Source organism: Mobula birostris, chromosome 6 (assembly GCF_030028105.1).
Source record: "Mobula birostris isolate sMobBir1 chromosome 6, sMobBir1.hap1, whole genome shotgun sequence".
NCBI classification, from domain to species: Eukaryota; Metazoa; Chordata; class Chondrichthyes; order Myliobatiformes; family Myliobatidae; genus Mobula; species Mobula birostris.
In genome coordinates, this window is record NC_092375.1 from 180,950,081 (window position 1) to 180,964,479 (window position 14,399).

The 14,399-nt window shown below is 43.0% G+C and overlaps 1 protein-coding gene across 4 annotated transcripts in view; it reads left to right on the forward strand.

Moving 5' to 3' along the window:
- The window catches only part of LOC140199629 (sodium-driven chloride bicarbonate exchanger-like), a 248,613-nt gene that overhangs the window by 129,792 nt on the left and 104,422 nt on the right, over nucleotides 1-14,399 (forward strand). For 3 of the 4 annotated variants that reach the window (XM_072262026.1, XM_072262027.1, XM_072262024.1), the window contains exons 7-8: nucleotides 12,947-12,997; nucleotides 13,774-13,862. In XM_072262026.1, the coding sequence (XP_072118127.1) occupies nucleotides 12,947-12,997; nucleotides 13,774-13,862 (140 nt within the window). The remainder of the gene's footprint in view (nucleotides 1-12,946; nucleotides 12,998-13,773; nucleotides 13,863-14,399) is intronic. The other variant, XM_072262025.1, reaches the window with a different exon arrangement.

Consider the following 14,399-nt stretch of genomic DNA (forward strand, 5'->3'; position numbering starts at 1 on the left):
AGGTAGTCACACCTAGGCTGTCGGAAGCAGGTCGTTGGGTGACAGTCAGAGGGGGGAAAGTGAAGGTGAGCAGACAGGTAGTGCAGAGCACCCCTGTAGCCATTCCCCTGAATAATAAGTTTACCGTCCTGGGTACTGTTGGCGGGGACGACCGACCAGGTGTGAGCCACAGTGGCAGGGCCTCCGGCACTGAGTCTGACCCAGTGGTGCAGAAGCGTGGGATGGAGAAGAAGGAGAGCTGTTGTCATTGGAGACTGTATAGTCAGGAGAGCAGACAGGAGATTTTGTGGACGTGAGAAGGACACCCGCATGGTTTGTTGCCTCCCAGGTGCCAGGGTCCGGGATGTCTCTGACCGGGTGCACGACATCCTGGTACGAGAGGGAAAGCAACCAGAAGTCATGATACATGTTGGGACCAACGACATAGGCAGGAAGAGGGATGAGGTCCTGAAGTGTGAGTTTCGGGAACTAGGCAGAAGGCTGAAGAACAGGTCCTCAAGGGTGGCGTTCTCAGGATTGCTGCCAGTGCTGCATGACAGTGATGGTAAGAATTGGAGGAGATGGCAGTTGAATGCGTGGCTGAGGAGTTGGTGCAGGGAGCAGGGTTTTAGATTTTTAGATCATTGGAATCTCTTCTGGGGAAGGTGGAACCTGTACAGATTGGATGGGTTGCACCTGAACTCGAGGGGGAGCAATATCCTTGCAGGTAGGTTTGCTAGCATGGTTCGGGAGGGTTTAAACTAATTTGCAAGCGGGATGGGACCCAGAGCAATAGAGCAGTGAAAGAAGTGCATGGAGTAAAGCCAGATCTAACATACAGAGAGGCTTTGAGGAAAGAGAAGCAGAATAAACGGTGTAAAGACAGTAAGGTAGAAGGGCTGAAATGTGTGCACCTCAGTGCAAGAAGCATCAGCAACAAAGGTGATGAACTGAGAGCTTGGATACATACATGGAATTATGATGTAGTGGCCATTACAGAGACTTGGCTGGCAGCAGGGCAGGAATGGATTCTCAATATTCCTGGATTTCAGTGCTTTAAAAGGGATAGAGAGGGTGGAAAAAGGGGAGGAGGGGTGGCATTACTGGTCAGGGATACTATTACAGCTACAGAAAGGGTGGGTAATGTAGCAGGATCCTCTTTTGAGTCAGTATGGGTGGAAGTCAGGAATAGGAAGGGAGCAGTTACTCTATTGGGGGTATTCTATAGGCCCCTTGGTAGCAGCAGAGATACAGAGGAGCAGATTGGGAGGCAGATTTTGGAAAGGTGCAAAAATAACAAGGTTGTTATCATGGGTGACTTTAACTTCCCTAATATTGATTGGCACCTGATTAGTTCCAAGGGTTTAGATGGGGCAGTTTGTTAAGTATGTCCAGGATGGATTCCTGTCACAGTAAACTCCTTTTACCCTTGCAGTTTCTTAACTCAACCCCAGGGATTCAAAATCTTCCAATCCTATGTCACATATTTCTGCTGATTTGATGCCACTCTTTACCAGCGGAGCCACGCCACCCCTCTGCCTGCCTTCCTATCCCTCTAATGCGGTGTGTAACCTTGGACATTCAGCTCCCAACTGCAACCATCCTTCAGCCACGATTCAGTGATGGCCACAACATCATACCTAACAATTTGTATTAGTGCAACAAGATCATCCACCTCATTTCTTATACTGCTTGCATTGAAATATAACACTTTGATGACTGTATTTGCTATCCTTTTTGATTCTGCATCCTTAATGCACTGATAATCACCCTGTTGGGTGCACTTTTGTCCTATCATCTGCCTGCCCATCCTGCCAGTCTGACTGCACGCTATCTTTGCTTTTTTACCATCAGTCCTATCCTGAGTCCCTTCACTCCGGTTCCCACCCCCCACCAATTTAGTTTAAACCCTCCCCAACAGTTCTTTAAAATAAACCTGCCCAAGAGAATATTCGTCTCTCTCAAGTTCAGGTGTAATCCCTCACTTTTGACCTCCCCAGAAGCGATCCCAATGATCCAAGAACTTGAAGCCATGTCCACTGCACCAGCTCTCAGCTACACATTAATCTGCCAAATCATCCTGTTTCTACCCTCACAGGTGCATGGCACAGACAACAATCCAGAAATTACTACCCTAAGGGTCCTGTTTCTTGGCTTTCTACCTAGCTCTTTAAATCCTCTTTTCAGGACCTCTTTACTTTTCCTTCCTATGTCCAAGACAACTGGCTGCTCTCCCTCTCTCTCCAAAAAGCTATAAAGACACTGCCCAGAAGAAGGCAGTGGCAACCAACTTTTGTAGGAAAATATGCCAAGAACGATCATGGTCATGGAAGGACCACAGTGCCCACGTCATAAGATATGCCACGCAATGAACGAATGAATTCTAGCTGAAGTCTGACTGATGTTCTATAAAGTCGGAGCATAACCTCCTGTTTTCTGTACTTGGTGCTATGGCTGATGAAGACCGATATGCCATATGCCTTCTGAACCACATTATCTACTTGTGTTACCACCTTTGACGATCAATTGACTTGTATTTTAAGGTTCCTCTGTTCTAAATACTCCCTAACACCCAACCATTCATGGCCTTTGTCCCACCTGGCTTTAGTATCTCTCTCAAAATGCATCACCTCCTGTTTGTCTGAATTAAACACAATCTGCTACATTTCAGCCCATTTCATCAACACATTGATATCTCTTGGTAGTCTTAACTACATTTCAAAAATCAACAAATTTGTGTGTCGTTCACAAGCTGACGGATTGTGCCTCCCACATCCATATCCAAGTCGCTGACGTATATAACAAAAAGCACTGGCATCAATCCTTGAGGGACCCTACTATTCCCTGGCATACAATTGCAAAACAACCCTCTCTGTCTCCAATTGTCAAGCCAATATCAGACCCCATTTGCCAACTTGCCCTGATCCCTGAACCCTAACATTTTGAAGATCATGAAGACAAGCCAGTCCTGGATGGATGCCCACTATAGAATGAGTTATTGTAACTTAGACAAGAAAGTGTTGGCTAATGTAAAAAAAAACTAAACCATGCTTCCCTTTTCCACTTTTAGTTTCCATAGACCCATGTGATAATTACATCAGAACAACTGCTACCTCTGAACCAACCTCCTCCGTATGACAGAACTGGTTCTAACCCTCAACAAATTTTTCTTCGGCCCCTTCCAGTTTCTTTAGACTCGGGGGTAGCCATGGACACCCGCATGGGCCCCAGCTAATAGAACAGCCCGTGTTCCAAGCCCTCCTCGGTAATGCTCCCAACTGCTTCATGCTCCCGTGCTGAGCTCGTCAATTTCATCAACTTTCCCTCCAACTTCCACCCTTCCCTTAAGTTCATTTGGTCTACTCCTGACACCCGCATCCCCTTCCTTGATCTCTCTGTCTCCATCTCTGTAGACAAATTGTCGACTGACATCTTTTATAAACCTACCAGTTCCCACAGTTATATTGACTATACCTCTTCCCACCCTGTCTCCAGTTTAAAAAAAAAACAGGAGGAGGGGGTTCATTCATCTCTGTTGCATCTGATCCCAGGATGTAGCTTTCCAGGACATCACAGATTTTCTCTTCCTTCAGAGAACGGGCTTTCCCTTCCTCCACCATTGATGCTGCCCTCACCTACATCTCCTCCATTTCCCAGGCATCCGTGCTCACCCCATCTTCCCGCTGCCTTAACAGTGATAGGAGTTCCTCTTGTCCTTACCTACCACCCTGTGCTTCCGCATCCAATGCATCACCCTCCACAACTTTTGCCATCTTCAAATGGATCCTCTCCCTCTCCATCCCCCACAACTCTCCGCTTTGCACAAGAATTGCTCCTTCTATGATTCCCTTATCCATTCATCCCTTCTTACTAATCTCCCTCTCGGCACTTATCCCTGCAAGCAGCCAAAGTGCTACACCTGTCCATTCACCTCGTCCCTCACCTCCATTCAGCGTCCTAAACTGTCCTTCCAGGTGAAGCAACACTTCACCTCTGAATCAGCTGGGGTCACCTATTGTGTCCGCTGCTCCTGATGTAGCCTCCTTATATTCCATTTGGGTAGCTTCCAACCTGATGGCATGAATATCAATTTCTCCACTGGTAAAAGAAAATATTTCCCTCTCCCCTCTTCAATTTCCCAGTCTGGCCTTTTACTTTTTCTCATCTGCCTATCACCTCCTCCTGGGGCCCTCCTCCTCCCCTTTCTCCTATGGTCTGTAAGATTCCTTCCTCTTCAGCCCCTTGCCTTCCCTACCCATCTGGCTTCATCTATCCCCTTCCAACCATCTTCCTTCCCCTCCTCCCCAGCTTTTTATTCAGGCATCTTTCCCCTTTATTTCCAGTTCTGAAGAAGGGCCTTGGCCCAAAATGTCGACTGTTCATTTCCATAGATGCTGCCTGACCTGCCGATTCCTCCAGCATTTTGTGCGTTGCTTTGGGTTTCCTGCATCTGCAGGATCTCTTGTGTTTATGAAATGCAACTTCTTAATCTAGAGTAGTTTTCTAACCCACATTGTTAAGGTTAATTTACAACACTTTCTGTTTTTGGTGTCCTTAAAAGCAACATAGCTTTTCCAATAGGTTATTTAACTACTCAAAAGGAAGAAAGCATTGACGTTTTTGTTTTGTTTTTAATGTGCTCAAGATGTTAAGGAACTTGGATGTAAGAAAATGCTTCTCGTTTTAGAAACAAGCATTTTATTTGTCAAGCTTTCTAAGACATGAGACAGCTTGGAACAGAAGCGACCTATTTTTGATCAACAAAAGAGCACCCCAATCTACAGAATCAGTTATCTTCAGTTAACATGTGTAATAACTTACAATTGAGCAAGTATAACACAGACTTCCTTTCAATCCATTTCTGTGCCTTCTATTTCTCTTAGTGTATCTAATTTGTTTTTATTTATTCACTCCATTTACTTTACCATTGCTCTTATCTGGTGCTTAAACCAATTGGTTAGAGTCAGGTGACCTTTGTTGTGAAATTTGCTGTTTTCTGGCAGGAGTACATTGCAATATATAATAAAAAAACTATAAATGACAGTAAGAAGAATATACTATACTGTCCGAAGGTCTTGGGCACATTTGAATGCACAACTAGGATGCCTAAAACGTCATCACAGTACTGCAGTATTTTTATATATTGCATTGTACTGCTGCCGCAAAAAAAAACAAATTTCATGACATGAGTGATAATGAGCCTGATTCTGATATGTGATACTATTGTGGACTGAAAGTGGGAAGGGGGCAGAGAGAGGGGTATCAAGGTTGGGAAAAGGGGAAGGGAGAGGGGAGGAAACGGGAAGCATTCTGTAATGATCCTTAAATCAATTGTTTGTAATTAAATAACCTTGCCTGCTCCAGGCTGTGCGTGATTGTACCCACGACCACCCCCCCCCCCCCACCAGCCTCTGGGACTCCTTTTCCGTCACCTGTCCCACAACCTTTCCACTGCACTCTGCTGTCACCATTCCCAACATCCTTTGCTCTTCGCTCCACATTGACAAATACACTATTATGCAAAAGCCTTAGGCATCCTAGCTAAATATATATGTGTCTCAAACTTTTTCATGGTACTGTGCATATAAACAAGTTATATTAAATAAGCAGTACAAAGATGGGGAAAAATCATGATGTGGTGTTTATGGGTTCATTGTCCATTCAGGAATCTGATGGCGGAGGGGAAGATGTTGCTTCTGAATGACAGATTAGGAAAGTGGGCGAAGAAATGGCAGATTGTATACAGTGTTGGGAAGTGTATGGTCATGCACTTTGGTAGAAAAAAATGAAAGGGTTGACTATTTTCTAAGTGGAGAGAAAAAACAAAAAAAACTGAGGGGCAAAGGGACTTGGGGGCCCTGGTGCAGGATTCTCTGAAGGTTAATTTGTAGGTTGAGTCTGTGGTGAGGAAGGCAAATTTGATGTTAGCATTCATTTCAAAAGTACTAGATTGTAAAAGCAAGGATGTAATGTTGAGACTTGAATATGAAGCACTGTTGAGGCCTCACTTGGCTAGCATTATCGCACACTGTTTTGAGTTGTTTTGGGGCCTCTTATCTTGAGAGGGATGTACTGAAAGTGGACGGTTCAAAGGAGGTTCACGAAAATGATTCCAGGATTCAATGGCTTGTCATATGAAGATCGTCTGATGGCTCTGAGCATATATTAATTGGAATTCAGAAGAATGAGGGATAACATCATTGAAACCTATCAAATGGTGAAAGGCCTTGATGGAGTGGATGTGGAGCGGATGTTTCCTATGCTGGGAGAGTCTAAGACTAGAGGGCACGGTCTCGGAATAAAGCGGTGTCCTTTTAGAACAGAGATGAGGAGGAATTTCTTTAGCCAGAGGGTGGTGAATCTGTGAAATTCTTTTCCACAGGCAGCTGTGGAGGCCAAGTCTTTATGTATATTTAAAGCAGAGGTTAATAGATTCTCGATTGTACAGGGCATGAAGAGATGCGGAGAGAAGGCAAGAGACTGGGGCAGAGAGGAAAATTGGATCAGCCATGATGAGATGGCGAAGCAGACTCGATGGACCAAATGGCCTAATTCTGCTCCTATATCTTATGGTCTTATGAAATGTTGAGTGTGGTCTTCAGGCTCCAGTAGCTCCTCATTGATTGCAGCAATGAGAACAAGGCATGTCTTGGGTTATTGATGTCCTTATTGATGGTTTGCTGTCTTTTTGAGGCATTGCCTTTTGAAGGTGGTATCAGTGCTGGGGAACTAATGCACGTGTTGGTGCTGGCTGAGTTTACAACTTTCTGCAGCATTTTCTGATCCTATACAGTGGCCCCTCCATACAAGATGGTGATGTAACCAGTTAGGATGCTCTCCATGGTACATCTGTAGAAATTTGCAGGTGTCTTTGGCGAAATACCCAGTCTCTTCAAACTCCTGGTGAAATATAGCCACTGTTGTGCTTTCTTTGCATCAATATGTGGGCACGTGGCCAAGGGGTTAAGGTGTTCGTATAGTGATCTGAAGGCCGCTAGATCGAGCGTCAGCTGTGGCAGCGTGTTTGTGTCCTTGAGCAAGGCACTTAACCACACATTGCTCTAGTGTCTGTGCGAGGAGTGGCGCCCCACACAGACTTCCAATCTGCACCTTGTAAGGCATGAAAATGCCCGACGCAAGCCTCTCATGGTCTGAGCTGACGTTCCCTCCCCCTGCATCAATATGTTGGGTCCAGTATAGATCTTCAGAGATGTTGATATGTATGAACTTGAAACTGCTCACCCTTTCCACTGCTGAATGCTCGATGAGGACTGTTGTGTGTTCCCTCAATTTTCCCTTCCTGATGTGCACATTCAGTTCTGTGGTTTGAGTGATGTTGAGTGCAAGAATGATGTTGCAGCACCACTCAACCAACTGATCTATCTCATTCCTGTATGCATCCTCATCACTCTTTGAAATCTACCAACAATAGTTGTGTCATTGGCAAATCTATAGATGGCGTTTGAGCTGTGCCCAGAGAGAGAAGAGCAGTGGGCTAAGCATACATCCTTGAGGTATGCCAGCCTTGATTGTCAAGGAGGAGGAGATGATTTTTCCGATCTGCACAGACTGTGGTATCCCTGTGAGGAGGTTAAGGATGCAGTTGCACAGACCCTGTTTTTGGAGCTTATTGATTAAATCTGAGGATATGACTATGAAGGCTGAACTGTACTTAGGAAACAGCAGCTTCATGTAGGTATTGTTATTGCGCAGGTGATCCAAGGCCGAGTGGAGAGCCTCTGCTGCGGATCTATTGTGACGATAGGCAAATTGCAGTGGGTCCAGGTCCTTGCTAAGCATGAGTTGATTCTAACCATGACCAACCTCTCAAAGCACTTCACCTCTCCAGATGTGCGTGCCACTGGGCATCTATGGATAAAGCACAGTCGACGTTTTGGGCTGAAACCCTTCATTTCACTTATTGCCTGGTGTTTCTCTCTCCCCTCCCCCATGTTTCAAATCTACTCCTCAGCCTTTTTTTTTCTCCAGTCCTATTGAAAAGTTTCTGCCCAAAACGTCAGCTGTGCTTTTTTTTTCCATAGATGCTGCCCGGCCTGCTGAGTTCCTCCAGTGTGTTGCAGTGAAGTTGTATTCATGGGTTCAATGTCCATTCAGAAATCAGATGGCAGAGGGGAAGTAGATGTTCCTGAATCATTGAATGTGTGCCTTCAGACTTCTGTACCTCGCCCTGATGGTAGCAATGAGAGTAGATGATGGCCTGGGTGATGGAGAAACCTATGACCTTGCAAACTGCTTCAGTTCTGTTGCTTCCAGCATTAACAACCTATAGTTCCTGCTTGCTTACGAAGAGTAATTACTGGAAGGAATATGAAACATATGGGATACTTCTAGAATATGGGTCAGCATGTCCCAAATAAAGAGGACATAGTAAATGTTTTTAGGTTTCTAATTCGCTAGCTGAATTTTAAATTTACACATTTCATTTATCTACAATCTTGAGTTATTTTGTGAGACATACAGTATAATAGAAGGAAGCTGATCACACCATTGAATCTATGGTAGCTTAAAAAGAGCTATTGAGTAATTCTACTTTCCAGCACTCAGTCCAACAGATTAAATGTTACAGCTCATCAAGTACTCAATGTGACAAGAGTTCCTGCCTCGACTGCTATTTCAAGGACTGCGTCACAGATCCTCATCTCTATTTGGTTAAAATAATTTTTCATCTGTCTTGTCTTGCAGATGTTATATTTCCTTAAAAATATGTTTTTTATAGACCATAAAAACATAAGACATAGGAGCAGAATTAGGCCATTTGGCCTATCGAGTCTGTTCTGTCATTTCATCATGCTGATCCAATTTTCCTCTCTGCCCCAATCTCCTGTTTCTCCGAGTATACCTTCATGCCTTGACAAATGAAAAACTTATAAACCTCTGCCTTAAATATACATAAAGACTTGGCCTCTACAGCTGCCTGTGGTAAAGAATTCCACATTCACCAATATCTGGCTAAAGAAATTCCTCCTCATCTCCGTTCTAAAAGGACGCCCTTTTATTCAGAGGCTGTGTTTCCTCTGGTCTCAGACTCTTCCACCACAGCAAACATCCTCTCCACGTCCACTCTATCAAGGCCTTTCATCATTCGACAGGTTTCAATGAGCTCAGCCCTCATTCTTCTGAATTCTAGTGAATACAGACCTAGAGCCATCAAACGCTGTTCATATGAAAAGCCGTTCAAACCTGTAGTCATTCTCATGAATCTCCTTTACACATCCTTTCTAAGATAAGGTGCCCAAAACTGCTCAGAGTACTCCAAGTGAGGCCTCACCAGTGCTTTATAAAGTCTCAACATTACATCCTTGCTCTTATATTTTAGCTCTCTTGAAATGAATGCTAACATTGCATTTGCCTTCCTCACTACAGACTCAACCTGCAAATTAACCTTTAGGGAATCATGCACAAGGACTGTCAAGTCCCTTTGCACCTCAGTATTTTGTATCTTCTCTCGATTTAGAAAATAGTCTACCCTTTCATTTCTTCTACCAAAGTGCATGATCATACACTTCCCAACACTGTATTTCATCTGCCACTTCTTTGCTCATTTTCCTAATTTGACAAGTCCTTCTGTAGCCTCTCTACTTCCTCAAAACTACCTGCCCCTCCACCTATCTTCATATCATCTGCAAACCTTGCAACAAAGCCATCAATTCCATCAACTATATCACTGACATATAATTTAAAAATAATTGGTCCCAACGCAGCCCCCTGTGGAACACCACTAGTCACTGGCAGCCAACCAGAAAAGGCTCCCTTTATTCCCATTCTTTGCCGCCTGCCAATTAGCCACTGCGTTATCTATACTAGAATCTTTCCTGTAATACCATGAGCCTGTAGCTTGTTAAGCAGTCTCATTCGTGGCAGTTTGTCAAAGCCCTTCTGAAAATCCAAGTGCACAACGTTAACTGATTCTCCTTTGTCTATCTTGCTTGATATTATTTGATCTTTCTGCTATGATTCTTCAATCCTTTCTGTTCATTTTGTCTTATAATTTGATAAACCTTGATTAAATCATCCAGCAGCTTGCTTCTTTATAAAGAAAATACCCCAAGCACTGCTAAATATTGCCTCATAAATAACTAAACCTCTAATCTGACAACATCCTCATAAATCTTCTCCAGAAGAAACATTCCTCTCGTAATATGTTGACCCAAATATACTATGGCTTCTTCAGAGTTTTATCTAGCTATAGAGTTTCCTGCCTGCTCTTCCTACCTTGGTTAATAAAGGGAAATTCAATTGCCTCCTTGACTATATTCCTGCTTTACATTTTAAAGCAATTATTAGTATCCATTGTCCTTCATTTTTAAATAATTCTTAATGTCTGCAAGTAAATTTATCGGAGTCATAGAATCATAGAGTAATGAAACACATAAGTGAGTCCATTAGTCCAACTCATCCATGCTGACCAAGGTGCCCGCCTAAGCTCGTCTCATTTTCCTGCATTTGGTTCATATCCCTCTAAACCAGGGGTTTCCAACCTTTTTTATGCCATGATCTTATCATTAACTGGGGGGTCCATGGACCCCAGGGTAGGAACCCTTGATCTAAACCTTTCCTATCCATGTACTTCGAAGTGTTGTCATTGCACTTGCTTCAACTAGTTTCTCTGGTAGTTTATTCCATATATGCACCAGCCTTTGAGTGAAGAAGTAGCTCCTCAAGTCTCTTTTAAATTTTTCCACTCTCGCCCTAAATATATGTGCTCTAGTTTTGTTGCAGCTTGGTAAAAATGCTGTCATTCTCCCTTACTATGCCCCTCATGATTTTACATACTTCACCGTGCAGTCTCCAGCATTGTAAATTCCTAGTCTATCCATTGTCTCCCTATAACATAAGCCCTCGAATTTTTCCAATATTCTTGTAATTCTTCTCTGCACCCTTTCCAATTTAGTGGTGGCCAAGACTGTAGACAATACACCAGGTGGAACCTCTCCAGTATCTAGTATGTCTGCAAGATAATTGTCATAAATCCAATATAGAATGTTCTTACTGATAAAGGCCTGTATATTACCTTCACCAGACTGTCTACATGCGACATCACTTTTTGCAAACTATGTACTTGTATCCCCAGGTTTCTCCTTCATAGCAATCCCCAGGGTTCTACCATTCACTGTATAAATCATACCATGATTTGACTTCCCAAAATGCAACACCTTGTATTACCCTAATTGAAAGCCATTTGCCAGTTGTTGGCCCACTCACCTACCTGATCACGATCCCTGTGTCATTTTTGATAACTTTCTTTGCTGACTATGATACCACCTAATTTAGGATCATCTGAAAATCTACTATGCCCTGCATATTTTCATCCAAATCATTTAATTACAATAATAACAAGCAAACGTCCAAGCACCAATTCCTGTAGCACACCACTTTCAGTCTGAGAAATAACCTTCCACCATCACTCTTCTCCTTCCTATCATTGATCCATCTGAATCTATTTAGCAAGCTCTCCCTGGATCCTGTACGACCTAACTTTCCAGACTAGCCTACCATTTGGGACTTTGTCAAAGGTTTTGCAGAAGTCCACACAGATGACATCTACTATCATTTATCCTCTTGGAACCTCTTCAAAAGATTCTTACAAATTTGTCAGGATATCCCATGCGCAAAGACTTTGCCTATCTAAATGCTGGTTAATCCTGTCCCTCAGGTCTCCACCAGTGATGTCAGATTCACTGGGTTGTGGCTCTCTGGCTTGATTTTGCTGCCCTTCTTAAATAATGGCACAGCATTAACCATCATCCAGTCTTTAACAACTTTACCTTTGGCTAAAGTTGAGCAAGGATCTCTACAAGGCCTTCCACAATTTCTTTCCTAGCTTCAAACAAAGTCTGAGGATGCAGGTACTAAGTCTGAGTCAGTGGTGAGGAAGGCAGATGCAGTGTTAGCATTCATTTCAACAGGTCTGGAATACAAGAGCAGGAATGTGATGCTGAGGCTTTATAAGGCACTGGTGAGGCCTCAGCTTGAGTTTTGTGAACAGTTTTGGGCCCTTCATCTTAGAAAAGATATGCTGGCATTGGAGAGGGTCCAGAGGAGGTTCACAAGGATGATTCCAGGAATGAAAGGGTTATCATACGTGGAATATTTGATGGCACTGGATCTGTACTCGCTGGAATTTAGAAGGATGAGCAGGGATCTCATTGAAACCTTTTGAATGTTGGAAGCCCTAGCCAGAGTAGCTGTGGGAGGATGTTTCCCGTGGTGGGAGAGTCTAGGACAAGGGAGCACAGCCTCAGAATAGAGGGGTGTCCATTCAAAACAGAGATGTGGAGAAATTTCTTTGGCCAGAGGGTGGTGAATTTGTGGAAATTGTTGTCACATGTAGCTGTGGAGGCCAGATCGTTGGGTGTATTTAAGGCAGAGATTGATAGGTTCTTGATTGGACATGGCATCAAAGGTTACGGGGCGAAGGCTGGGAAATGGGGTTGAGGAGGAGGGAAAAAAAGGATCAAGCATGATTGAATGGCAGAGTAGACTCGATGGGCCAAATGGACTAATTCTGCTCCTATTTCTTATGGTCTTATATTTGTATTATTTTTTTTAAACAGAACCCCATTTTTATCATTGAAAAACAGTGGTGCTCTTAACACATAGGCCAATTATTGAACTTAAGGCAACAAAGAATAATAGTTTGCCATTTTGTTCACAGGGTGAAAATATTGCCATGAATAGACATTCATAATACTTATTTTCTTAACAGTTGCAAAGTGCTGCTCAATTTGTGTTCCTGCCAAAAGGTGGTGTATAACTTTGTGTCCTTAGTTTCCATAATTTTATTTTTTATGTGTTTCTCTGTAAATTTGTCTTACATCTGTCATTGTTTTTTCATATCCTCATAAGTCCTCACGTTTTCTGTGTCTTATTTTCATATTTATACCTACCTCTAACAGGCTCAACTCTTTCTGCTTATCTTACTTCTTTCTTTTTGGCCCATTGAAAGCTGGAGGGAAGACCTCAAGGCATGCTGAAATCTCTCCTCAAAGAGCTGCAGGTGATTCATTGCTTATTCCCATCACTTTCGCATTTCTGACGTACTCTCGTGTAAACGCTTTTGTGGCTGTGATCCCTGATCGCACTGCTGGTCAGTGTTGAATACCATTGTAGCTTTCAGGTAATGGGATTTATTAACTAGTTAATTATCACCACCAGTGGGCCCATGCAATCTCCCACCAGAGCAATCAATTCACCAGTATGCACCCCCGCGTTATTTCCTTTTGGGTCCGCAACTTAGTCTCTCTCACAAACCCTTGATTCTTTCTGTACGTGATTATACTGAGTGGTAAATTATAGCAGCTAATTAACCTATGATCATGCCTTTGGGTGGGAGGAAATCAGATCACCCAGTAAAAATGCATATATCATGATGAGAATGTGCAAACTACACACAGACAGAACCTGAGGTTAGGATTAATCCCTTGTTTTTGGAGCTCTGAGACAACAATGGTGACTATGTCTTTCCTATAATAGTAAATAGCCTTTGGGTTAAGGGTATTTATGAATCCCTAATGCATTACGTTTGGACAATGTATTCATTGTTTTCTAATTAGGTGCCTTTTGCCTAATAAATGTTTTTGTGACTTTGCAAGGTAATGAATTGTATCACAGAAATACTATTGTGAATGACTTGCATAGTCTAATTGAATGATATTGAATTGAGAGATTTTCCAATGAATTAATTTATTCTGGTTATATTGTTTGTGATACGATAAAGTCGATTGTAAGAATTCTATTACTCCCGGAGGACTATAATGCTTTTCTGTGAATCAGGCCACATGATCTCTCCGCAATCTGCTCCTGCTCATCTGGAAGGCAAAACTGATGCCAGTCGAGAGAACAGTACTGTTGATTTTAGTAAGGTGAGTTGCTTCATTGGTAAAGTTGTAAGAAACAAAACAAACAATTTCAGTTGCACCATGCAAATTACTTATCTGGTATTAATATTTTGTTCATTCAGATTTTTGAAGTGTGTTTTCATAAATGATGGAACAGTTTTCTTTTGTTATTCAGGAGAAACCCAGACTACTTGGTGGGGCGGGGGGTGGGGGGGGGGGAGTCCTCACTCTTTGTCTCGGTCCCATGAATCCCTCATCTCTCTGTGTTACCTCCACCACCACATTGACAAATCAGCATCTGAGATACGCGGTGCTTGCTTCCAATCTCTCCCTTCCAATTAGTTCATGCTCAGCTACCGAACACTACACAGTAATGGCTGAAGTTGAGCATTGCTGCTTGAGGCATCCAAGGCATTATTATCGTGTAGTACAGGTCCTTTAACAGTGGTGCCGTAAAGTCTGAGGTTACTCTGAGGTGCAATCACAGAAGACAACAAATTGCACAGCTTTTGAATATCTCAGTGGAGATCTTTGTACGTCAGGTTTTCTGTGCGGTGTCAT